General features: G+C 51.0%; 1 protein-coding gene across 6 annotated transcripts in view; it reads left to right on the top strand.

Annotated features, from left to right (window-relative positions):
- Positions 1 to 26,166, top strand: part of MGRN1 (mahogunin ring finger 1) — a 50,081-nt gene extending 23,915 nt beyond the window's left edge. The window contains exons 5-18 of one of the 6 annotated variants that reach the window (XM_032125846.1): positions 2,694 to 2,811; positions 5,860 to 5,926; positions 8,851 to 8,903; positions 11,171 to 11,218; positions 14,695 to 14,763; positions 16,667 to 16,826; positions 18,529 to 18,638; positions 19,508 to 19,579; positions 21,875 to 22,098; positions 23,088 to 23,211; positions 23,662 to 23,707; positions 24,316 to 24,423; positions 25,016 to 25,027; positions 25,527 to 26,166. In XM_032125846.1, the coding sequence (XP_031981737.1) occupies positions 2,694 to 2,811; positions 5,860 to 5,926; positions 8,851 to 8,903; positions 11,171 to 11,218; positions 14,695 to 14,763; positions 16,667 to 16,826; positions 18,529 to 18,638; positions 19,508 to 19,579; positions 21,875 to 22,098; positions 23,088 to 23,211; positions 23,662 to 23,707; positions 24,316 to 24,423; positions 25,016 to 25,023 (1,207 nt within the window). In that variant the 3' untranslated portion in view covers positions 25,024 to 25,027; positions 25,527 to 26,166. The other 5 variants (XM_032125844.1, XM_032125840.1, XM_032125847.1 and 2 more) reach the window with 5 other exon arrangements.
- Positions 26,167 to 26,337: the final 171 nt, after the last annotated feature.

Here is a 26,337-nt window from a genome sequence, read left to right as displayed (position 1 = left end):
AATCACTGGAGTATATTCACAGGGCCTCTCAGAATGCAGGTTCTCTGATACACAGCTGGCTTTGGGGTGGAAGGGTTTGACACAAGGGAAGAAGGAGTCAGTGCAGAGTGTAAAGTTTGCTTTTTGTGAGTAAAGGTGTGTCATAGAGCTCATGGAAGGAGATGGGCTGCATGAACCCTGATGACAGAGCTGGGAGCTGCTGCTGCAGCCAGCAGTGGGGTACCTCAGGTTGCTTGTGATTCTCGTGCTGTCAGGGGTACCTGAGTGAACAAACAGGTTTCGAATAATGTGACTGAGGATTTCTGTTTGGTCCTAACTTTATAGGACAGAGCCTCCTCACTTCTCCACTGTCCTGAGCTGCCAGTGGTCACAAGGTGGTTTTGTCCTCCTCTGGATGGAGGCCTGGCCCAGTGCAGTCTGAGCAACAGCAGCCCGAACATTCAGCTTCCAGTCTTCATGCAGAGAGAGGCAGCATGTTGCTTGTCTGCTGTCTTTTATTCTTTGATATATGCTCTCTTCTTCTGTAACACATCTGCACAGCCCTATGGAGCTTTCTGCTATTGTTTGCTGTGAGTCCCCAGCAGCACAGGCAGGGAATAGATGACTGAATCCCCAAAGGGGCAGGGGATGGGTAGAAGCCCCTTAGACCCTGATATGCGGGATATCTGCTTTGAAACAGCTTGTCAAGTTTTCCTCCTGTGTAGCACAGGGAGTGTTGTCTTGTGCAGAGAACCTGTGCATCACCTTGGAAGGGTGATCAGGGGTCATCAGACTTCCAGGGAATTCACCAGCCCACTGGCTGCTGACTGGAGGTGTCCAGAGTTCTCTGGATGTTCAGATCCAAGTCTGATGTGTTTTGGCAATGGGGGCCAGGCAGTCACACAGTCTGAGACATAAATCTCAGTTGGGGAAGCCTCTTTAATAATTTTGTCCTGCTCTTCAGCTCAGAAAATCTATGTGCCTGGTTTATTTCTTTTCCTAGGGATGGCGAGAGCAGCAAGTCAATGTGAGTGTTATTCTGCCATGTCCTCCTCGGAACAGTGTTATTTGTTTTCCTGTTATAGCCTAGTTTGGGTTTCTGGTGCTGTAAATGCAGGTCCTCCAGCATTCCTGGCACTCAGCAGCAGCATGTTTACACCCCTTTCCCAGCTCCACTCTCTCCTCTGCACTTTATTTCCAGTAAGTTCCTGACTTGCTGTCACCTTAGATAAGTCACTCTTCCATCCCCTGCTTTCCCAGCTGTGGAGGGAGAGTTGTGCCTCTCTGCAGAGCTGGGAAGCTTTGAGACTGCCACAAAAGGAGCTAGATACAGGCTTGCTCTATTCATTGTGCTTGACAACTCAGTAAATAAAACTTCACTCAATTGCTCGCTCTGTAATTCACATATAAAAGACCTGTCATTCTGATCTCTCCCACACCATGCTTGAAATGCAAAGGATGGAGTGAGACCTTCTAGTAAAGCAGCACAATTTCAGCACAAGTACAGAATGGGCTCTGAGGGTATTGTCATAAATAACTTAATGCACCTGCCCTGGCAGGAAGAGCAGATTGCACGTGGTGAACCTGCCCTCTGTCACGACCTTCCAGCATTTAATGTGGATCTTGTGACACTTGGCCTTCTGGATCCTCAGCGGGTGCAGGAACTGTTGTACCTTTCCAGAGAAAGGCTGAGGTTTTTCTTGTAGAGCTGGAGCCTGTCTTGTCACTGTGCTGAGGGAGGATGTTCCTGCAGTGTCTCTTGGGCAGGGGATCTCTCACTTTCTCTCCAGTTTGTCAGTGTGCTCTGAACACAGTTGGTAATTTGACAATACAGGCTTTAGTGGTAAAGGCAGCTTCAGATGTTCCCACCCTACTTTGGGGTTCACTGCCTCCTCTCCTGTGCCAGAACTGGGAGAGGCTGTCACATCTGGCTCAAGACATCACCCTCCAGAAAGGGGGAGCGGGCAGGGAAATGTCTCCTGGGGAAGATAGCACCAAGTGGCCTCAGGGTGCAGAAGATGGTGGATGGCAGCTGTGGTTCCATTCCAGATGTTCATCCCAGCCTGGCAGTGCTGGTGTTTCAGTGACAAGCCTTGACACAGTGGAAGAACTGTGACTCTTGTCTGGGTGGCTGGCGTGGAGGAGGGCTGGTGTCTCTCAGGTGGTGTTGGTAGCCCTGCAACACCTCTGGGGAAGCACAGGAGGAACTGAGGAGTGGATTGGAATGTCTTAGCAGGATGGTGGAAGCCAAGCAGCGTTTCCCACTGCAGAGCTGTCCTATGAGGCACGGGAGAGCTTTCAGCACCATGCTGAGTTGTGTGTTCCCACTGTTAGGTCATAGCTTGTTCTTCCTGGGTTTCCTGCAGAAATCAGGACTGTGCTGGGCTTAAAGCCAGCATTGCCTACGCCATGGATTTAGGGAGCAGGCCTCTGCCAAGCTACTACACCCCCCTGTACTCCAACACCCAGGCAGGTCAGTATGGACATGATCAGACCTTGCCTGTCTGCTCTGCTTTCTCTTTCCTGTGCTCACCTTCTTGCTTTGACCTTTCCCTTCCCTCTTTGTGTCCCCACTGAATGGCTGCCAGCCCCTGCCAGCTCTGCCCTTAGAGCTGCCACTTGTGATTCCTGAAAGGCCGATGGGTGGGGGAGTGAGAGCCGAGCAGGGAGCAGTCGTTTGTTACAGCGAGTTTTCTTTCTCCCCCTTCCTTCAGATACAGCACAAAGAATCCCTCTCTGCAGTCCGAGACGGTTCATTACAAGAGAGGGGTAAGCCAGCAATTCTCCCTGCCTTCCTTCAAGATTGATTTCTCAGAGTGGAAGGATGATGAGGTAAGTGTCTTCTCAGTGTCCCCTTCTTTCCACACCCTGTTGTCCCAGAAGCACTGGCCTCTGTTTAGTGCCATGAAGTTATGGCTGGAAGACGCTTTCTCCCTGTTTCTCTCTGTTTTGTGGGTACTGCCCTGGGAGGAGCAGTATGGGAACTTGGCAGGCAGATCAGGCCAACTGGGAGAAAATCCAGAGAAGTGACTTTTGATATCACTGATCAGCTGAGTTAGGAGGGAGGCTGCAGAGACTGACACTGGAGCTTGTCATGGAAAACCTGCTTTCCTCAGCCTTCTTCTTCCTGCCAGCCAAAGAGCTTGTGGGAACAAATGTCTGTCGTGATGTCTGTTTTCATGGATTTTAGTTTGAAGATTTTGGGGTTTTTTGGGTGGTCCTCTAGTACAGTGGTCTCCAAAGTGAGGTGCATGCAATACAATTCATTGGGGTGTGGGAAGGACTGCAGAAATACATGTATATAACCCGTAGATGATGAAAAACCCACACATATTGGGAATATGTGCTCAAAACATGTTACTGATGGGATGAATAGTCAGAATAGTTTGGAGACCACTGCTCTGAAAGAGTCCTGTTCTGTTAAAGGGCCACATCCCGCTCTGTTATCTGTAGCAGTACAGTGTTGTGAGGGGATATTCTCCTTCTGGGGCAGATGTACACTGGTGCATCAATGCTGAATAAGGGAATGTTTCCCTCTTCTTAATTTAACCCATAACTGCAAACAGACCAGGGCTTGGTTTTAATTAAGCTTTGTGCCTTTTCTACATACCAAGATTTGTGGAGTTCTGTTAATTTTGGTATCTTTGGTATCTGCAAAATTCCAACATGGGCAGCAACCCTCAGGTTTCTGAGCCTTAAAGCTTTGACCCAAGGGCTTCCCCTGCACATGAGACAGGGAAGGAAAGCCTTGGTCTTTCCCCTGCTCTGTGCAGCACTGTGATAAGAGATTTCAAAGGCAGAGTAGTTGTTCTGTAGCTGCTGCTAATGTATTTGTTCCTGTGGATCCCTCTCCCAGCAAATGCACACTGATAATGGTGTTCATTTCCTGACCCAAGCCTGTGCAAGTGCATTGCATATGTGAACCCTGGTAGATAACTCTACCTATTAAAAAAAAAAAAAAAAGAAAAGAAAATAAGAAAAAAGAAAAAAATAGGGGGAAAAAAAGTAATCTTTCATGTATTTGAAAGATTGAATAGCTATTGTCCTGAAGTTACAGTTACAACTATAATCAGTCCCGTGCCTTAACAAATGCCATGGTGGTTACCAAGAGCCTGCAGAGTCTGGTCTCCTGATGTCTTGGCTTCTCTGCCAATAGATGATTTCACAAGTTCAGCCTACAAAAGCCTGGAAGAGCTGCTTTTCAATCCCTTCTGTTGTCTAAGAGAGCTCAGATCCCTTTATTCTTAAAGAATTGAGAAGCTTAATTTTCACTTTTGTTCCTGTCAGCAAGGTTTTAACTCAAGTACTAAAGTCATATCCCTCTGACAGCTTAAAGGAAAAGTGGGTTTCCAGCTCTCTGCTTGTTCTGCTGCATCCTCTGTTTCCTCTTTTTTCATTGGTGTTACTGGAGCTGGAAAAAATGTGGAACAAGCACTAATTCCAAAGAGTTTCCCCTCCCATGTCAGCTCTGTGTTACATATTGGTCCTTGTCCTAAATCTTCCTAACTGGCCACCAAAATGCAGCACTTTTATCTGAAGACAGCTGGCAGTGTCTTAGCTGTTTACAACTGACATTTCAGATTTCTTTCCAGCTTTGTTATTGGTCTTGTTCAAAACCCCCGGATTTATTTCATATTTTTGCTTAGTGTAATACTCGGATATGACGTAGGTCTTGGCTGGGGAAGAAGGGAAACTGATGTTATGTTGGGTTGTTCTGTAAAAGGCTTTATAAAAGTTTATTTTATCTTCTTTATTTACTGATTTGCTTGGAAATTATAGAGTGTGGCTTGTGTTGAGTCCGTTGTGTTCAGGACCCTAAAAATGAATGTGAAATGGTGCCTTAAAGAGGCCTTTTGTTTGAGAACACCAGAGTTTATATGGCAAAGCAACCTCGATTCTGTGATGTGACTTTGCCTTCAAATGGTTTCTCATTTGATGGACTGGAGCAAATCCGGCTGCAAATGATGTTGGGGCTGTGGCCCCAAAGCACTGTCTGAACCGTGCTGCAGCACTTGGAATTGGGTCTCAGTTCTCATGGAGAAACTGAAAACAGACTACCTGGAGCATCATGGTGAAATGACATCTTTTTTTTCAGTCTTGGCAAGAGATGAGACAAAAACCTCCAAGTCAGTAATTAACAAAACCAGCAGAAATCCAGTCCCTGAGCCACTTCCATTCCTGGCATAGGACAGTGTTTATGAGGTTGCCTTTTCCTTGTATTTCTAAGATGACACGGAGCTTTTGATGTGCTTTAATGAAGTGTAGGGCAGAGGGAGAAATTGAGACTGTTTCCCTTGCACTCAAATTTTCACTCTCACCAATTAGAAGGTCAGGGACCTGCATTTCATAACATGCCAAGAGATGGAAATCAGTCTGGTGTTTCCTTAAAGTGTTGTGTGAGCTTGAAGTTTTGCAGATTTTCCTCTTATGTCTTCAGGAACTTCATACCAGAGCCAGGGTCTCTTTGTGGTGTTGGGAGCACAATGTGCTGCTGTGCTAAAACCAATATATCCTGTTGTACATAAGCAAAATTGTGGCACTGGATGTATTTTGAGAAACTTGTCCTACAAATCATTCAGAAGACTTTTAGGATACATGAATTAATGAGAACTAAATACCATTCGAAATTCAAACCGAGATCCTTTGCCTTGCTATCCACAGCTGGTGTTTAGTGCCACATCAATGTGTGTGTGTTGTAGTTGACTCCCTTTTAAAGTTGGTGCCTGGAATTTTAAATCCTCCTGCTCTGTCGTGTCCTTTTGGGACCAGGGACTGGGGACCTGTCAGAAGGGCCCTTCATTGATCTAACATGATCTGCAGTGTTGTCTTCAGGCAAGTCTGGTGTGAATTGTGTAACCTCAGCTCATTTCTTTCCCTCAGCTGAACTTTGACTTGGACCGTGGCGTGTTCCCTGTGGTCATCCGAGCAGTGGTGGATGAAGGGGATGGTAAGAGTTGATGCTCTGCTCCCATGGTTTTCTCCTGGCTCTCTCTAAGCTTATGTGACCCCTTCAGGACTGGCCTCCTTGGGGACCCTTTGCAGAATAAAAATATTTCAGGAGTTCACCATAACTTCCCTTTATTAAAAGGGCCAAGCTAACCACATAAAAAACATACTTTTAAAAATAGTCTCCATTTTTTACAGGAAAAATGGCCAGCTATTTAGTGTGGGAATAGTGTTTAGGAGAGCTCCTGGCTCTGCCACCAGTGCCAGGCACACAAATTAGAGCAAATGACTTCCTTGCTTGTTGGGTTTTTCTTTTGGAGTTTATAGGTCAAGGAGGGGGAAGTTGGTCTTTTTTCTCTCTTGAAGGGGTAAATTGTCTTCCTAAAAGCCTGGAAATCAGCAGAGAAAAGGAAATGGCTTTAAAATACTCAGGCCCCTCTTCAAGCAAATGCAGCTTCATTCAGGAGTTTAAAATTGTGCTTTTTCTGAGGATGCTGAATGGTTACTGTGAAAGAACATAACCTTTGAGGAGAAATAATTGTTGATTATTTTAAAATAATTAATAACTAATCATAATTAGTAATTATGATTAATTGGTGATTATTTTTAAAGCACACTGCTGTTTTGGAGAGGGTAGTCCAGTGAATATTTAGATTATTACTTTTAGATTATACTCACCTTACATGGTATTTCCCTTAGGGGGTGTGTGCTTTTGGGCTCATTTGGAGTGTCAGCAATGAAAAAGGCACAAAGAAAGTCACATTTTCTTTGAAATTGGGGAGTTTTATGGTCAGCAGGATCAGCATTTCACTTCTGTCACATTCTGCACAAAATTTAAGATAATTAGAAAAGAAAAAATCCATTGTTGATCACATTGTTCAGGTCAGTCACTTGCTCAGTTTCTTACGTTGTAGACGTGAAAAAGCCCAGAAACTCATTACGTTGTTTTACAGTCTTCCAAGCAGACAGAAATAGAACTGAATAAGCCAATTTAAAGTGTGACTAACAAAGCACAGTGCAACATAAAGGAAATTACTTCTAAAGAGCATCTGTTTTTAGTGATTTCAGGCACTGTTAGTAATATCGACATATATGTGTATTTCTTGACCATAAATATAAAACACCTTCCTCTGTTGATGGAACTTTTGGCAAGGTATTTGTTCTCTCTAATGTTGGGCATGTCTAGAAGGATCAAAAATAGAACAGGAGGCAGTATGGGAAGCATACATTTATGCACATACCATGCCCAATCTTAGCCAATAGTGAACTCCCATCTATTTTAATAACCTAGAAAACGAGCTGCTTTTAAATCCCCTCCTGGAAAGAATATCAGCACAAAAATGTGTGACACTTGAGCGAGATTTGAGGAAATTGTTGTGTATTTTGATTCCTTTTTTAAGTGATGGGACTGGAAGGAGCTGGCCTGGTGTGTTTGGAGCACCTGGAAAATTGCAGTTGGCCTGGAACCGCTTGTGTTAAATAAGGTTGAATGATAAATTAAAATAGCAGTCAGGGAGATGCTGGTTTGGACTGAGCTCTGCCATGGCTTGCAGTGTTAGCCCTGTCCCGTTGCTGCCAGTGGGATTGTTCCCAGGGAGAGGCACAGAACAGGAAGGAAAGGTGCTGCACAGAGCAGGTCACACCACTCTGGCCACACACACACACTTCTGGAATGCACAGAGGGTGTGGATTCTGTTACCTCTTCCTTGGCCATTCAGACAGAGGGAAGGGACCTGAATTTCTTTTTTTATTTTACTATGAGAGATAGAGCAGCTTTGCTCCTGGCTGGCAGTGGGAGGAGCAAGCAGATGAATTCCCAGTTTTAACCCCTTTTTCTGCATTTCGTTGTGTTCCTGGTTCCACCCAAATTGCCACGAGCAGCCTCAGTTACCCAGCAAATCTGCAGGCAAATCTCCCCTCTCTCACATACGGCTGTTTCCAAACATGGTCTGTGTGCCATAGTCCAGGGTATGGTTCCTCTGTTGTCTCTGCTGTTCTGGGAGCCCAAAGGAAGCGTGGAGTTCCTTTCCCTTTTAGACAGCACAGGAGTTGCTTCCTTGAGCTGCACCTTCCAGGCAGAGCTGCCCACCAGCTCTCCTGCCTGTGCTGAGCACAGCCCTCATCACTCTAAGCAGGATGAGGTGCTTCCATGCCTTCCATTCCCTCTGTGACTCCTCCACAAACTCTGTCTCCCATTTCCATATGATGAGTCTGAACAGGGTTCAGGAAAAGGATCCAACCAGCTGGAGCTGAACAGAATCTCAGAGTCCTAAGTGAGAGAGACTGGGATTGTACCTCGCCTCCTCTTCTCTCTGTTTGCTGAGGCAGCCAGGAATGCAGTACTGAAACCTCTGACAGCCCCTTCCCATTGCTGTGGGATTAAGAGGGAACCCTCAAGTTTGGAAGAGGGAAAATGCTTGTCTTTGGGGAAAGAACTGGACAGAGATGTTTCAGTGGCTGAAGTCGGTATGAGAAATAAATGTTTCATAAGCATGTCTGACTAGACTGAAATAAAGTGATAAGTAACAGGGCTGGAAGTGCTGCCAACTGTTGTTAAACTAGATAGCTCTGTAATAAATTCAGGTAATTAAACCCAGGAATTTGAGGCGATGGGAGAATTGCACCGAGTGCTTTGTTTTGTTGTCCCTTTCCAACCTCTGCAAATGAAGTGGGATAGTTTGGAGCACCCAGGACAATGAAGGCATGGTTCTGTAGGGCCCACCACAGAGCCCAGCAAATTTTTATTCTTGCCCTGTTCTGAACCAACCTGATGACAAGATAAGAAAAGTTCTAAATGCAGGAGAAGCTGAAAATGGAACAGATAGCAGCTGAGAAATTGTCAATGGACTAAAATTCAACTCGGGGTACTTTTATGCTTGTGCTGTTTCAAAGGTTTAACCAGGTCTGCCCTTTCTCTTTTTGCAGTAGTGGTTGAGGTCACTGGTCATGCCCATGTTCTTCTGGCTGCATTTGAAAAGGTAAATGAGGTGGTTTTTTTATCCCTCTGTTCCTGTTCTTGTGTATGTAAACATTTCCACAGGTCATTAGTTTATATTTATATAACACTTGGCACAGCAGAGTCCTGGCCCGTGACTGGGCTTCCTGGGTGCTGCTGTAGTACAAAGAATCATTTACAGCAGCTCCTGTGCAGCCTGTAATTATCATTTGTACCTGAGCTGGTCACTCAGGGAATGGTTTCCTGTGTGTGGAGAGGGTGTGTTCCCATGGAGGGTGGAAGGTGTTGGCCTTGGCTGCTGCCATGCAGTTTTCCAGGGCCTCATGATTTTTGCAGAACTGGATCTGCTGTGTCCAGACTCTGCTGCACCACTGTTAGGCCTGAGTTTATGCACAGGACCAAGCCCTCTTGGAAGGACTGGGATGCATCTGTAAAGACTGAGCTCCACTGCTTTTGAGTGGTGTGCTTGATGTAACTGACCCCTGCCTTCATGGTAAGGCTAAGCTGTATGCACAAGCCTTGATAACAAACTCTCTTCCCACGGTAACTGGAGCCTGAAAACAGTTGCAGTATCTATAACTGGGCCTGTCCATAGCATAACCCTGTTGTGTCTGGTTATGGTAATACTGCAGACACGTTTCCTGGGCAGGTGATACTTGGAGTGACATGCTGACGTGAGGCAAGAGGTGCTGCAGCAGAGCTGGAAATGTAGAGGGGAGCAGCATCAGTGCTGTGCTGTTGGAAATTCCCCACTTCCCAGCTGGCAGGTGGCTGACTTTTGTATCTCAATCTGCCTGGTTCCTGCCAGGTCCTAATTCTGTTCCTCTGAGGTAGATAATGTGGATGGTGACAAGCTGAGTCAGAGGGCATGGGAAGCACAGTCAGTCCTAAGGCAGCCATATGGCTGGAAGATGCTCTAAGTGTTCTATGTGGTTTTTTTTGTTGGACTTGGTCTGTGAAGAAAATGAGTTTTCCCCTTTTAGAAAGGCTGCTCTGAGCATTGGCTTTGTAGGTAGCTTTACTCCTGGCAATTGGACATCTGTCAGAAATGAGATGGAGTCAGCTGCAGCACCCCTAGGATCAGGGCAGGGATGTAATTGTAGTTTCCTCTGGCTGATGTGAGAGAACAACACACTGGAATCCTTCAGTCATAGTTCAGCCACTTCTTATCTCTCATCTTCCACTGAATACTTAAAACAAGATTAAAATCTTCCTTTTAATAAAAAGTCACAAGGCAAAGTACATGTTGAGTTCTTCATCCTCCCTGTTTGGTTAAAATATATTCCCCATCCTTAGAGTAATTGCAGCTTTTGAAGTGTAGGTCCATAAATCCAGGGGAGGTCCTTGATAAATGAGCACTGCTGATCCCCAGAGCTGTTCAGAGGGAAGACAGACCAGCAGGACTTGGTAACTTGCTCTTTGTATGTATCTTTAAGATCAAAAGGATAACCTTGATCCTGTATGTAATCTGACTTTGCAGCTCCTCCAAAGGCAGAAACTTGTTTGCATGAAAGCAGGACTGTTTTGTCTGGGGTGCAGTGTTGTTGTCCCTTCCTTCTGAGACTCCTTCAGCAAACAGATGCAGATCTGCAGCTGTTCACAGGACCTACTGGAGCATCCCCTGAGTCTCCTTTGCTGCTCTCTAGGCTGTGGCAGGGGAGTTGGTTTCTTTCAGTTTAGTGGCCCTTGTGGATGATGTGGAAAGTAGAACTGGCACACTACTCCCATCATTAATTTTGGCAGCAGGCATGCACAGAATTGTTCCAGCTGTGCCTGCTGCCACTGAGCCAATGAAAGGCTTGCAGCTCTGAGGATGTGGAGCACGTGGGACTTGTTTCTGACTCCATCCAGTGGGCAAACCTTGTTCTCAGCCTCATGGCAGCCCCCTTGCTCTGTCAGGGTGCTGGCCTCGAGTGACTCTGTCACTTGATGTTATTTAGGGTGTTAACAAATATCCCCTGCCAAGTCTTGCTGGACTGGCTGAAGAAGTGTCTGCACCCAGATGGACTGCTTGCAACCTGAAAGCATCCAGTGTGCCAGGGGAGTTTTGTGTGTGCTCTGACCCACTTCAGCCAGGTTTAACTTGAGCCAAGTCCATCTGGCTCTGCACTGGAGCAGACCAGTAGCGCTTTGATACCCTGTTCCACTAACTCTGCTGGGAGGGACTGCCATCCAGGCTGTCCTGCTGATACACACCCCACCTCCCCTTAGCTAGCAGACACATCTCTGAAATGAGTCAATTCTGATTTGTATACTTCATCTATTTAATGCTTTTTTTTTCCCTGCTAGCACGTTGATGGCAGTTTTTCTGTGAAACCGCTTAAACAGAAGCAGATCGTAAGTACCTGTTTCCTGTCTACTCTTGGTTAAAGACTTTCTGGTGTCCCACAGGTGCCTGGCTGTACCCAGTGGGAAGGTTTGGTGTTCACTGAGAGCCTGAGATCTCACCTCCTTAGCTCAGATATCACAAGCAAAGGCAGCAGTGTGCTGGCAACCCTTAATTTTGCCATTTCGTCCCCCATCCTGGTGTGGTGCAATGTGCAGAAGCTGAGTAGTGCCTTATCGAGACTGGGGTTGCATCCAGTCCTGCATAGCCAGAAATACATCAGCAACTGCAAACTGCTACAATTGCCAAGAATTTCAGCTTCTAAAAAGAAATCTGGTAGTGATTCTGCTGCAAGGATCAGCTTGAAATGCCTTCAAGAAAGAGATGAAATTTTGGTGGTCGATCCTCTCCGCTTTAGCTGTGTGCTGTGTTTTAGCTTTAAATGAGTTTCACTTTGTCTGCTTACTTGATAGCTAGGGATTTCTGATTTGAATTAAGTACCTTTTACTACAAAGAAGGTCATTAAGTACTTTAGTAAGACACTCTTTGCTCTAAGATGTTAATTCCAGTCCCCGGGTCAGAAAAGAGCTACAAGCACTATCAGTAATCATAGCTCAAGATGGCATTTGGTAATTCTCTGTCTGCCTCACCAAGGCTGTGCAGAGACACATGCCTTGTCCTCAGACTTGCTCATGAAAAGCCACTAATTTATCCCACTGGAGGGGTTTTTTTTTTGGGGAGGGGCAGTTAATTTTTTTATGTTTAAACCTCTGCTTACATGGTGTAAGTCAGTGTTGGGTTACTGTACACTCTAAGGTAATGTGTGCACCCTTCTCCACTCAGCACTCCAGACTCCCAAAATGGAGGGTTTTGCTGGGAATGGTGCTGTCCAGGGAAGTTCCACCCTACTGCAGGATGGTTAGCTGACTCCTGCAGTGAAACAATGTGTGCTTGTCTGTCTTCACTGGCAGAGCATGTCACCTTCCCACTCGGTGTTTGGCTGTGGGTACTTCTATTTTGTTGGCAGTCTGTAAAATGTAATGCTTGTGAGTTCTCTCCTGTGGCTTTTGAAATAGAAGGAAGCTCTTGTTAGAAAAAACACACAGCACCACTGAAACAGCATCCTCACCCTTATGAGCACAGAGCAGAGGTGTAGAGTCTATGTCTGGAGTAAACCATCTGTATAACACTGTACATTCTTTGCCATCCCTGCTTTTCTTTTGCATTTCCCTCCCTGCCATTGCCAGGGTTGTGGGTACCTTTTGTGGGTATTGATCAGGAAGCAGCAGTGCATGAGCTGAACTGCTCTGTGCTGAGATCAGTTGAAGTCTAAGCACCAACCTGTCTGAAGAAAGTCAGCATGGATGAATATAAACAGATGGATCAGCGGAAAAACATGACCTGGACTTGGCCAGTGGCTCCATGTGCATCTGCCGAGGCTGTAAATAGCAACGGAAGCCTTTGCAAGGATGACGTGGTGTCAGGGATGGGTTGGAGAAGCATGAAGGTGAAGCATTGTGTACAACCACCTACTCCTTCTTAATTACTCCCTCTCTGAAAAGCTGGAGTTCTTCCTAGTAAGAGCTTTGTTGCACTGCTCACCCTTTCCCTACTGGGACAGAAGCTCCTCAGGATTTTTAGAGGGAAGCAGTCAAAAGCAACGCAGACTCCTGCAGAGACTTGGGCCTCTTTCTTCCTGACCTCTTCTATGCTTTGGGCTGACAACTTCTGCACTCACTGCCACTCATCATGATCCTCTGAAGAGTCAGCATGCTGGAACAAGGCTCTCTTTGAAATGCCAAGTTACAAAAGAACATCTCCCACATAATTGTTCCCAAACTTCCTGGGTGAGTTGTGAGCTGCTGCAGAGGGGTTTGCTCAGCAGTCCAACTGCTGATCTCATTGCCATGAAATGCAGGCCTAGAACAGATTGTCTGTGAGCTGCACACTGAGTTACACAGGGAGACTTTGGAATTAGTTTGTTGTCGCTGCTGTGTCCCAGCTCAGAGCAATTCTGAGCTGGCAAATGGGCTGGATACAGCCAGCTCTTGCCCCCACCTTGGCACGTGTCATCTTCTGCAGCACTGGAATCCCATGGCAAAGCCACTCCTCTTCTGAGCAGTGACAAGAGGAGAGGAGAGAGGCCAGTTAGACGTGGAAATGACAGAGGTCCTGGGATTGGCAAGCTCTTTTCAGCAGCGGGGTGCTGGTGCCTTGGCTTCTCTGCGTGTTGTGAGCTGGACATGGCAGGAGATGGCAGGAAAGCATTTCCTCCCCATGTTTGTGAGATTTGCCTGTTTGGTACCTTGCAACCCTTTTACCTGTCGCAAGGGTTTCTGTGGAGGAACACATCCTGCTCTGGGGAAGCTGCTGTGTAGCACCAGATCACAGAATCACAGAATCATTTAGGTTGGAAAAGAGCAGCAAGATCATCAACTCCAACCTGTGACTGATCACCACCATGCCACGCAGCCCACTCGATCTTTGAACACCTCCAGGGATGGTGACTCTACCACCTCCCTGGGCAGCCTCTTCCAATGTCTAACAACCCCTTCCATGAAGAAATGAGCCTCCCCTGGTGTTACAGATCCCTCTGCAGAGCCTTCCTACCATCCAGCAGATCAACACTCCCACCGAACTTAGTGTTGTCTGTGAACTTCCTGAGGGTACACTTGATCCCGTCACCCGGATCATCAATAAAGATGTTTAACAGGACTGAATCTTGACTGCCTCAGTGCTGTAATTCAGCTGCTCAGGGAGGGGTTGCAGGCACCTGCCAGTTTGCAGAAGTCATGGCTTGGAGTTATCCCAGGTTGGGGCTCTGAGCGACTTCCACCTGTGCCTCAAGCACCTTCTGCCACCACACCCCCGATTTAGAGATGCCACCAAGGGCCTGGGGATGGCAGTAAATGACACTGCACTAACGTAGAGTTATTTTTTGAGTGCTTCTCATGCTTAGGGACATGGTTTGTCTGTTCTCAGTAGCTTTACCTTATGCTGCCAGGGGATGAACAGGGAGGTGATGTGCTGCCACTGGTGTGCCAGCAAGGAGCTGCTGGCACAGGCCATCTGCTGAGGTTGCAAAAATGGGTGGAAGTTCATCTTGGTTAAAGTTAAGCAGGACCTCACAGAGGAGAGGACCGTGGAAGGCTGCTTTCCTCTGGATTATTTGAGCTATGGGTGTGTTTTCCCTCTAGATGTCTGGGACAAGCAGAGTACTTGTTTTTTAGATTATTTTGATAGCCCAGCTAGCCATTTTTGTTACTCTCTGCTCAGACCAGGCAGGATGGGCTCTACTTTTTGAGCAAGGAAAAACTCATTCTTCCCAGCTGTCCTTTGCAATATTTGTTTCTGTTAACTTTTTCATGTCACTATAGGGGGGAGCTCTGGGTGCAACATGGACATTTGACAAAGGGAGGGAGGGAAGGTGGTCATAAACCAGCAAGGATAGAGCAGCTGTCACTCCAACTGTGGTGTTCTCCCCTAGGTTGACCGGGTGAGCTACCTGCTTCAGGAGATCTATGGCATCGAGAACAAAAACAACCAGGAGACCAAGGTAAAGGTGCCCAGGAGGCTCCCCCAGCTGGGGGTTTCCAGCCTGCATCTTCTGCTTTTGATCTTTACGATGGGGATTGTCAGGGCAATGGGGAGGTGCTTCCCAGAGTCAAGTCTATGTCATTCCTGCAGGCACCAAAGAAGCCCAGGGATGACAGATCATCCCTGGTGTCAGGCCCAAACAGTCAGTGGAGTTGTGCTGAGGTGATTTTGGGCAGCATGAGGATGTTCCCAGGGCTAGGATTGCTAGGAGAGAAGGGCATCAGTGCCCCAGGGGTGTGTCAGAGCACTGATTTTTAGGGCTTGTACAGAGCCAGTGTTGCTGCCTCTCTGCAGTCAAGGCAGTCATGCCTGGTGTCTGTGCTTTGCTCTCATGGCTCCTTCATGTTCTGGTTGGGGGTTCTGCATGTTCCTGTAGTGTCTCAGAGAACTGAGCTCTCTGGGGTTTGCAGTGTCCAGAGACATTCCTTTTGCATTCCTCTTGCACTCCCCAGCAGGAGGGAGCACAGCACCCGTAAGGGATGTGCATGCATAACCAGAAACGTTTCCCATCTTGAGGCAGGAGCTGCTGCTGGATCCCAGCCTGCTGCACAGCCCTGCACAGGTTATGTGACTGCTTTATTCTTCCTTTAGCCTTTGTAGAGCTGCCCTTTGCTGCCACCTGGGCTGTGGACTGGGCCACCCAGTGCTGGCCTCGGGATCACACTGCTCCAGGGTGTGGAGTCCATGATTAGCAAACCCTGGAGTAGCCACAGAGCAAGACAAGCAGGATTTCCTCTCCAGTGTCCTGCCCAGAGCCTCCTGTGATCCCTGTCTGCCTGTGCCAACACGTAGCACCCGAAGAGGCAGGAGGGAGAAATCTTTTCTAAAATTTTTCTTGCACAGGATCTATTTAACAGGATTCTCTTTGGGCCTTCCGGGGTCTTGTGATGATTCTCTTGATCCAGCAATGTTTGTAGCCCATCAGACAAGTGGCCTGGGGCCATTTTTGTTCTTCCTTATTCAGCAAACCACATGAGTGGGACAGCAAAGAGCCTGCTCTCCCTCCAAAAAAAGGCTGGGTGAGGATGTGGCAGCAGCACAGTTGTTGTTTACAGTGAGGTTGCCCATGGTCTGGCATGTGTTAGCCCCAGTGACCAAAGGGGCCCCAGGTGAAGGTGGAGGGTGCCCCATCCTGGGTCATCGTAGTGGGCTCTGACACAACTTCTGTGACATCACTGGGGAGACTGTGGAGTTTTCTGGTGTCAGTCTTATGGTTGGAGAGTGAGTTTCTCCTCCCAGCTTGATCAGTGGCTGTGATCCAATTTGTGAGGCTCTGAGAAAGATGGGTTCGAAGCACATTCACATTGAATGGGTGCACACTTTTACCAGGGTAGCTGTGGGCAGGTGAGCATCCTGGGCTGGTTCTCCTGCAGCTGCATCAGAGCTTGTGCCAGCACAGGAGATGCAGGAGAACCACTCACTTCCTCAGGGACCTGTGGATGCTGGGCTAGACATGGCTGGAATGACAGGCAGCACACAGCTCCTTTTGGGGCTGCTCTCTCTGTGGGGAAGAAAGGCTGGAGTTGCCAGAGTTCGCTTCCCTATTGACCCTGGAGCCACCAGGATGGGAGGCAGGAACTTGTTCCTGGTCAGCCTCAGTCAAGGGGATCCCTGCCCCAAAACAGGTCCCCTCTGGGGAAGGACAACTCTGCCATGAATTCACAGTGCAGTGCCCTGAGATGAAGGAGTGTGAGCAGGGCTGTGTGAGCTACATCTTGCTCTCCTTGAGAAACCCCTGCCGAGAGCTGCAAAAAGAGAATTTCCACAGACTTCTGGGTGGGAAATTCCTGCAGGCTCCTGTCCCGTGCCAGTTTGGCATAGCCCCCACCATTCCCATGCCAACCTCTTGCCTCTCCTTGCAGCCTTCAGACGACGAGAACAGTGACAACAGCAACGAGTGTGTGGTTTGCCTGTCGGACCTGCGGGACACCCTCATCCTGCCCTGCCGCCACCTCTGCCTCTGCAACTCCTGCGCCGACACCCTGCGCTACCAGGCCAACAACTGCCCCATCTGCAGGCTCCGTGAGTCCCCCATGCCCCTTCCCAGGCTCCTGATAAAGCAGTGCAGGCTGGGAGAAGGAGCCTCTTTTATGTCCCCCTCCCCAAGGCTCAGCATCGCACGTGCTGCTGCTCTCTCTGGCATCTGAAGATTCTCAGCACCTAAAATAGCACTCTCAGACAGGAGAGGAGAATGGCTCTCTGTCCAGTGCCTCCCCGGCCACTCGCCCTCTCCCTGGGGTGGATCTGAAGGTGCAGGTGCTCTGGGCTGTGCCATGTCAGCACTTGTTGTGTTTTGGTGAAGATGATGGAAAATACCCCAAAGGAGGGGATGGAGAAGCTTTATCCTGAGGGTATCTGGCTGAGAGAGCAGCCAGCACCACTGGAGGGCTGTCCAAGTACATAGCATGATTTTTTTCCTTCTGACAACCTTACCCAGATTTCACCAGGAGGCAGAGATGTGATAACAGTCGCTTTAGAGTCCTTTGCTCTGCCAGGAGTTAGGAGGATTTGCTTAACCCCTGCATTGCTCAGCTCTCAAAAGATGGAAAAAATTAAATACATGTTTTGATACTCAGGCAGCATTTGCTGAATTCTGTGTTTTTTCTCAAAAGCACAGAGGCACAGGAGGCCCTTGAGAAATTTGTGTTTTTGCTGGAAGAGGCAGAGTGTGTATTTTACCCTCTGGTCTCTGATGTATTTGATTGTTTCTAACTGACAATTCTCAGGAAAAGAAATAAAGAGCCTAAGACAGATGTTCAGCCTGAGAAATTAAGTCCAGACAGTCCAAACATGGCAAAGAGCAGTAACCAAAAGCAAGATCCCACCAGAGGAAGTGCCAGACAGCCTTCACTATAAGTAGCACACCATAAAACACAGGAACAGCATTGTCTCATCTGCAGGCTGCAGGGGAGTGGGTTGTATTTGTTTGGAAAATGCCCCCATCTCAGACTTCCTGGGAATCTGCTTCTGGGGAGTGCAGAGGTAGAAAGGATAGATTTGTACCTCTGTTCTCTGGCTCTAGGCTGATCTTGAAGGGGCTGAGTGCAACAAGAACTAGGGAGATGCCTGGCAAGTTCCCACAGCTGCATCAGAACAGATGTCTGCGCCCTTGGCACAGGGGAACAAACAATATTAAAGATCTGCAAGATAGAAGAGATCTGCAGGGAGTGGAGATCAAAGCTGTGGTGGTGGGAGGACTGAGGGGTGGCTGTGCTGCAGGCAGGAGTACAGCCACTAATCCTCCAGCTGGAGCCTTTCACCACCACAGCTGGACTCCAGGGCTGAGGTTTGTGGGGCCTGAAGGAACCCAGAGGGGTTTTAATGAGTCCCCCACCCAACCTGTAGCATGCAGTGCACTCCTGAGGCCGAGCTCATGTTTTTCTTACTGTGGTGTTGTGACCTACCCTTTAGGGGAACTTTTCTGGGCCTCTACACTTGTACAGTACCTGAATTACCCTGTCCATGACTGTACTGGGGCAGGCAGTGCCTGTTATCCACAAGGGCTCTGTGTACCCAGACTTTTCAGCCAGCTGATCCCTTCCCTGTGTAGATCAATGGACTGTAAGCCTGACCCCATCACTTGGCTTTGGGGTGCTCCATGGCCCAGCTCCCCGTGCACAGGGGAGCTCCCTCATGCCAACAGTGTGTCTGTGGCAAGGTGAGGAGCTCTGGCACGGCCTGGCCCTGCTGGGCTGTGCAGTCACCACCTCCTGTTCTCTCCTAGCCTTCCGTGCCCTGCTGCAGATCCGGGCAGTGAGGAAGAAGCCAGGGGCTCTGTCGCCGGTGTCCTTCAGCCCTGTCCTGGCACAGAGTGTGGACCATGATGAGCATTCTGTAAGTACCTGGTGACCCCTGTACAAAGCCTGGGCACTGGTCTCAGCCTGAGCCAGCGGCTGGTGGGTGCATGAGTTGTTTGGCCTGATGGCTGGGGGCCCTGGGACCTCAGGAGGTTTGGTCAGACCCTCCACTGAGGGCTTCCCAAGCAGTGTCGCCTTTTTTATCAACCTGCTAGACTGCCATGGGTGAGTAACACAACTGGATTGGAGGAAACAAAGCCACAGAAACCTCAGGATGAGAAAGTTTCTTGTTGCCTGGCCTAGCAGAAAAGTGGCAGACTCTGGGCATGGCAGGGTGGGAGCTGGGAAAACAGGGCAGAGGGGTTCCAGCTGGACTTGCACACACATCTGTGTGGCAGCACACGGATGAAATGCACTTCGCACTGGGGTTCCCAGCGTGGGAGCAGACAGGCCTCCTTGTGGCAGCTTCCCTGGGTGTCTTGGCACGCATCTGAGGGAGTGTGGGATGGGAAGTGTTGTGGTGGCCTCAGGGCCCACTTGCATGTCCCCAGTATGGTGAGGGCAGCAACTCATTGCCTGAGCAATGCTGTTGCACAGCTGGCTCTGCTGAGACACCAAGATTAGAGTGAGGAGAAGGAGAACAGCATCTAAATCATCCTACAGGCTTTCATGGGAACAGATACTGTCACAGAAAAAGGCTGGGTTTATCCATCTGCCCTCTGCTGCCTTCAGCTAGGGCTGAGGAATAGGGTGGTGGAGAAGCCCCGAGGGTTGTGGTGAAGCAGAACGTGGTGTATGGAGGACACGGGTGCTGTCACCTGCAGCAAGGTGAGGAGGTGCTGTGTGTCTCTTCCTGTCACTAATCTCAAGAAACAACTTCTTTAAAACATGGTTTTCTCTTGACAGCGCCCCTTTAAACCCCTTAAGGTGAGCTCTGTCTCCCTGCCCAGCAGGAAGCCTAGAAGGGAAGTAAGAACAGTAAGTGGACTCGGCTGGTTGCACTTGACAGTTCTCTGCCAGCAGCGTCACCTGCACATGACAGTGTTACACACGAGGGCTTGCTGACATGCTGGGTTTGGCCTGTGCCCCTGCCAGGCTGTGACACTCCACATCCTTCACATTGGCAGTGAGATGCTCACACCCTGCACAGAAGATCACTGACATCCCTGGTTTGCCTGTGGAGGAACAAGCAAGGAGGAAGCAGCTTGGCATAGGGGTGCTGAATCTCAGGGACTGTCCTCTGGCTGATTTATGGTTCCTGGCCAAGATGTTTTTACAGCTTCATAGGAATGTGGACAAGCTGCAGTCCCCACAGCTCACCTAAAAGCTTCCTTGCACTTACCTCATCCCCTTGGCAGTTTGGTGTGGGCACATCTTGGTGCGGTTTCTGGTGCTGAGCTGTAGAGGTGCAGTTGGAGCTGGTCTTGGATTCAGGAGCACTGGCTGTGACAGGCTGGTTTGCTTTTATGGAAACAGGAAGGATGGAGCTTGTCTTGGTTGGGACCCTCTGAGTTGGTTTGGGAGTGTGTAACTGGACTGCTATGCTGGGGACAGCATGAATGTCAATTGTGGGGGTCCAGGAGCTGGGAAGGGGAAAGGTGAGGGAGCCCCCAGGCCAGGAAGGCTGCTTGTGCCCTCTTTGTTTACTCCCATCAAATACAGCCATGGCTGTCATCTCTGTCAAGGAGGTTGCGGTTTTCTTTTGCTCAAGCCAGCTCAGATGCTCAGCCTTGTAGGAACGTGGCTTGCTGGGCTTGTCAGGTCTGAAGAAAACCTGGTGCTGGGTTCAAGTTTGAACCCATTCTGGCTCTCTGCAAGGCTCCCACAGGGACTAACAATGTTCCTGGGTGTGTGTGGTGTGAGTGTCCCAGAAGGGAGTGGTGTCTCAGTGAAGGTGTTGTAGCTACCGGCTGGGAAATCCTCCTCCAGCCTCTGAGCTGTGCCGTGCAACCTGAGCTTTCACCACAGCACCCCAAATGGGCAGCCTTTGAACCCTCAGGGCCTGGTCTGCACAGCCAGGAGAAAAAGTCCCAAACATGATTCAAAGGGGGTTTGTCTCCCTGACTTTTCTGTCCACAAAATAGCACAGCTGAGCTGCTGTCTGCAGATAAAAGGCTTTTTGGAGATGGCTTTTGGCCCCACCACCTACAGCTGGCAGCAGCTGAGAACCCATTCCTTGTTTAGCTGAGCTGTTTATCTTCAAAGCTCATAGCCATCACAGGACCAATACTGGGATGTGGGTTGGTGATTGACCCCAGGTGCCACTCATTCTTCCTTCCCCATCAAACCTAAGTCCTCCAGTGACCACAGGTGAGTCAGTTCAGCACTCAGCTCACAAAATTAGTGGCTGTGTTGGAACAGGCTGCTGGGCAGGCTCATCTGCAGCTGTGTGACTGGGACATGGGGCACACAGAAGCTGTGGAGGTTCATGGCCAGGCTTAGCAGCACCGTGCCATCCTCTGTACAACTTAGAACCACCTCCTTAAGGACACAGGGCTGAAACAGCTCAGTTTAATGTAGGCTGGACTGTTGCAGTGTCGCCTCTTGATTTGCTGGGCTGAGCTGCCTGTGGTCTCCTGGGTTGCGCATAAACCCCATTTGTCCCTGTGTCCACAGTCTTTATGATCAGGAGGATTTTTGGAGTTAAATTGGTTGATTTAATGGCTTTGCAAGGGTCGCTTTGACTGGCAGCTTTGTGATTTACAGAGGGAATGGGAATTGGTGTGGTTTTCCTTCCTCCTTATGGGTTTAGTGGTTCTGTGATCCCTTTCCTGCCTTTTAGCAGAGGTGACTGTGCAGGGAGCCAGTGTTAACAGCTGAGAGGACACAGGAGAAATGGAATTGGCGTAGGCTTCAAGAACCATCTCACATGCTCCCCTCCTTCAGCTCTGCCTTGTTGACACTGGCGATGCTGTGAAACAGCTGCATGTTCCATGGCTGGGAGCACAACTGGGATGTGCCTTGAGCTGGAAGGGTCTCTGATCCATTGGAGGAGCTTTCAGGGGACAAAATCCAAACATACTTTATAGCAGCTTTTTAGGAGCCTGCTTTCTCACCCTCCTTGCCCAGCTCTTGAAAGCACTGCTCTGGGAACTTGCCTGGAGCATCGCCAGCATTACAGCCCTGAGGGGAATGTGTGGCTGTTGCTGGGGAGGGAGCCAAGGTGTCCTGGAGAGGTGGCTGTGGGGATGAGCTGCCTGGGGGGGGGGGGGGGGCAGGGGGCTTCCAGCCTGGTGATATTTTCCTAACATCCCCTCTCCTTCTCACCCACAGAGCTCTGACAACATCCCCCCAGGCTACGAGCCCATTTCCCTGCTGGAAGCGCTGAACGGCCTTCGCTCGGTGTCCCCCTCCATCCCCTCGGCCCCTCTGTACGATGAGATCAGCTTCTCCGGGGTGGTGGACGGGATGCCTCCCGCCAGCCGCCCGCTTGTGGGCATGGACAGAGCCCTGGAGGGTGGCCACCAAAAGGGCAAGCGCAGCAAGTCTCCAGACAGGTCAGCAGGGCACAGGGTCCACTCCTTTTGTAAGTCCTGAAGCTTGGTGGCCACACGCACTGGGAGCCAGGAGAGGGCTCTGGCTGGTCCCATCACAGCTAGCACAGCTAACTCAGAATTTTAGGAGGCCAGCAGGCACTTGTGCCAGGGAGAGAACTGGGACATTGTCCCTGTGTTCAACCTGAGGTTACAGCTCTGTCACCAAAAGAAAGAGGATTTTTAACAAGGAGAATTTAATCACAGAATCACAGAATGGTTTGGGTTGGAAAGGGCCATAAAGCTCATCTCGTTCCAACCCACTGCTGTGGACAGGGACACCTTCCACTATCCCAGGTTGCTCCAAGCCCTGTCCAACCTGGCCTTGGACATTTCCAGGGATAGGGCAGCCACAGCTTCTCTGGGCACCCTGTGCCAGGGCCTCATCACCCCCACAGTAAAGACTTTGGATGGAAGTGTCTCCTTCCCAATGCACTTAGTCCTTGAATTTACATTTGATGTCCAGACCTTACTGGGTTTCAGCTTTCCGTGGAGCTCCTCAGTAGCAAAGGAATGGGGAGAGGAGTGAGCTGAATTTCAGAGCACAAAGTGCTGCACTGAGATCCTGTAGTTCTTGTCTGAAGGCTCCTCTGTTGGCCCTCTGATGGAGGGTTTAGGTGAGGATACAGGGCTGTTCAGATCAGATCAGACTGGGTTTGTTCCTGGCATTCCTCACTGTGCTCCAGCCCAGATTTTCGCCTGGGAAGGGAGCCCTGAAAGTGTGAGGAGCAGTGTGGGACCTGGGCCTCATGTTGCTGTGCCAAAGTTTGGCACCACTTGGCTCTGTCCCACCCTGCTGCTGCTGCTCTCCATGTAGCCAATACCGAAGGCTCTGGTGAATTCAGCTCCCTAGTCTGAGCTCCTGCCCATGAGAGTTGGCTTGTGCTGCCCCCAAGTCCTCCAGGCCCCAGGGTGCTGGCAGCTCCCTGCAAATGGAGTTTCTCTTGCTGCAGCACACTACGGTCCCCCTCATCCCCAATCCATGAGGAGGATGAGGAGAAGCTCTCCGAGGACTCTGACTCGCAGGCGGTGCTGAGTGGGGGTGAGCTGGTCCTGAGGGAGACCAGCTCTCCAGAGGTAAGTGTGTGCTCTGCTGGGGGGGCTTCTGGGACATGGGAAGTGACTGCTGAAGGGCCATTGCCCAGAACCAAGAGTCTTGGCTGCTTTATTTACCCCTAGGGCTCCATGGGGAAGGAGGTAGCCACTCCCTATGCTCCTGACACCTCTTTGGGAGTGGAAAACCACTCAGCTGGAGCCGTGGCAGAGCTGACCTTCCCCAGCATCCTGGGCGAGCCCAGCAGTGTTTGGGGCAGGGGTGGGAGCTGGGCCTTAGGAGCTTCCAGTGCCCACTGCTGGTAAGACCCCTCCGTCCCAGCCTTTGGTGCTACAGCACTGGGGGCAGCCCCCTGCTCCTGCCCTGGAACAAGCCCTGGCCCCATCTAAGCTCCCTGGAGAAAGCCAGAGCAGGAGAATGGCACAGCAAAGGCCTCCAGCTGCAGAAGTAACCTGTGCTGTCCCTCCTTACAGAGCGTGGCAGGGGAAGAGATGGAGGAGGCCTCATCGGTGCAGCAGGGTAGGTGTGGGTGCAGCCAGACCTCGGCTCAGTGTTCAGTGCTGTTGTGGTGGGACAGGGACAACTGGGGAATGAACAAATGAGCTCTGAAACATGCAGCCCCCTAAGTCCATCTCTTGAGGCTCTGTGCTTCACCAGGGAAAGGTCTTTTCTTGGAGGCGAGGGAGCAAAATCCACAGATCTCCCTGGTGTATTAGCCAAGCATCTCACCTTGCTCTGAGCTTTACTGAAGTAGAGCTTTCCATGCCATGGGCTCTCCTTGCAACACTGAGAACACCACTGAGGTCCTGGTGAGAGCATCCACAGTACTGGGCACACAGGATGGGTCTCTGGGTCTTTGGGATGGGTCTCTGGTGCTCAGTCAGGACCCACAGGGGACAAGGATGGCGTGAGAGAGAGTGATGGGCACGTTTTGGGCCACAAGGCTGCACGTGAAGAGGTGGCCCTTTGGCACTGTGACCTGGGCCAATCTGACTGGCACTCCTGGGACATCAGCTGGGCTGGAGGGACCTGGGGAGCTTCCTCACATGGACCTCGACCCACCCTGGCCGTGAGCCCCCGCGGTGCTGTGCTGGGGGCTGAGGGGCCGCGCTCTCGGCTGGTTCCAGGTAGCCGCCCGCCCTCGGTGGAAGATGTGCTGCAGGACGGCGGCTGCGGCGAGAGCCGGAGCCTGACGCAGTCCGAGAGTGACGCCCCGGTCGATGTCTTCCTGCCAGGTAACGGCCGTGCCGTTGGGGCCGGAGCTGCCACAGTGGCTCCAGGGCCAGGGGGGTTTGTGGAGCTGTGCCCCGCAGCCCTGGGATGGGACTGGAGCGCTCCTGCCCGGTGCATGGGCTCCCGCTTCCTCCCAGTGGGCAGAACGAGCTGTGGGCAAGGGGGGCTTACACAGAGGTAACTTGGCCCCCCTTCTCTCTCCTCCTCCCTCACCCTTGTGTCTCTGTCCTTCCCCTCCTTTCTTCTCTTGGGCTGCAACCACTCCATGGCACAGTTCTGTGTGACAAAGGCCTCCTGTGCGCTCCCAAATGTGCTCCTGCTTTTGGGTGAGGGAGGGGAACCATCTGGGCCAGCTGCTGGGGAACTGGGGCAGTGTTGTCACGGCGGGGAGGGTCCCGGTGTACTGTGCTCTGAGCACACCCATGGGACACTGCACTGTCCTCACCTCTGACTGTTGTCATTGCAGCCTGTTTACTTCCATAGAGTCGCAGTCTGTTCTGAGTTACCTCTCTAATGTCTCCTTCCCTCTCTGTCTGCCTTCCTCCCTCCTGTCTTGGGCAGCACTGGGTCCTGATTCCTGCTCTGTTGGTATAGAGGAGTAAGCTGGTACGTCTTCTCATTCTTCTTATGCATCCCTATTGTGTGGGGCAGCAAGGCCCTCCTGGGAATGCTGGCAGAGAGCGGGGATGGGGCTGGTCCTGGCCATCGGGGCAGGGACGGAGGGGCAGCAAACCAGCCAGGCTGCACTGCTGGCTCTGTCCTCACTCCCTTCCCATTCCTGGGTGCCCCTGGGTGCCAGGATGCCAAGCAGGGCAGCAGAAACCCCTCCCCACTGGCTTCTGCTGTGCGTGGGCTCTGCTGCCTCCTGGGCACCGCGAACATCCAGGCCCCTGCTGGCTTCTCCCAGGCTGTGGCAGATAGTGTCCCCCCTCAGTGTCCTGTGTCCCCCCTGTGACACTGAGCCTGCAGCTGAGGGCATGCAGCATTGGCTCCAGCCCTATCTCCTGTGGTCAGTCCAGGCTAGGAGGGCTGGCTGAGCACCCTGCCAGGGCTCTTTGACGCCAGGACTCCATTACTGAGGCTGAACTCGCTTTTCCTCACCCAGGCTCATCTGACTTCACCAAGATGCTCCCCGTCCGCGGCACCGGCAGCCCCACGCAGCCCCTTCTCTTCGAGCAGACCCGTCTGCACCTGGAGGACGAGCAGAGCCTCTCGTGAGCGGGGCCGGACCCTGCCCGTGCCGCCGGACCCCGCCAGGCTCTCCCGGGGACGCTGTGTGGGGTCTCGCACCGACACGGTTTCGGCACAGCCCGTGCATGTTTCCTGGCGGTGGGTAGGGGCTGGTGTCGTGTTTTTACGTGGGAGGTGTCTGTGGGGGCCGGGGCGGGGCGTTTGGGGTTCGAGTCGGCCGATGAAGGACACTACCGATGTATATTTTGTACTTACCGAGCACAGCCCTTTGCTGTCACTGCCCCTGTACATAGCTGTGGCCCTCCCTGCCTTGCCGGGGCGCAGGGCTCCGCGGGAGCGGGGGAGCGCGGGGGTCAGCCCCAGCCCACCCCGAGGCAGGGGGTCGTGGAGGTCAGCCCTGTCCCAGCCCGTGCGGGGTGACCCCCGCGCCCCCCGTTCCCGCAGAGCCCGGCGCTGCCCACGCCGTGTGCCTTGTTCTGCTTCTGCGGGGGGTCCCGGGGCACATCCCCCCCACCTCCCCGTCTATGTTTGTAGTAATAAACCCGTGGAGCAGCCACGCGAGTCCGTGTGCACCGGGGGAGCCGGGGGGGAGCCGGGGGGCTCCGGCCGCGGCTGCGACGGGCGGGGCGGGGGGGAGGGGCTGAGGGGGCGGGGCCAGGCTGGAGGGGCGGGGCCCGGACGGGGCGGGGCCAATGGGCGCAGGGCCCGCGAGGGTGGGGGCGGGG

Source organism: Corvus moneduloides, chromosome 16 (genome assembly GCF_009650955.1).
Source record: "Corvus moneduloides isolate bCorMon1 chromosome 16, bCorMon1.pri, whole genome shotgun sequence".
In the NCBI taxonomy this organism is placed as follows: domain Eukaryota; kingdom Metazoa; phylum Chordata; class Aves; order Passeriformes; family Corvidae; genus Corvus; species Corvus moneduloides.
Note: the sequence above shows the minus strand (reverse complement) of the source record. Positions and strands in the feature narration are given on the sequence as shown.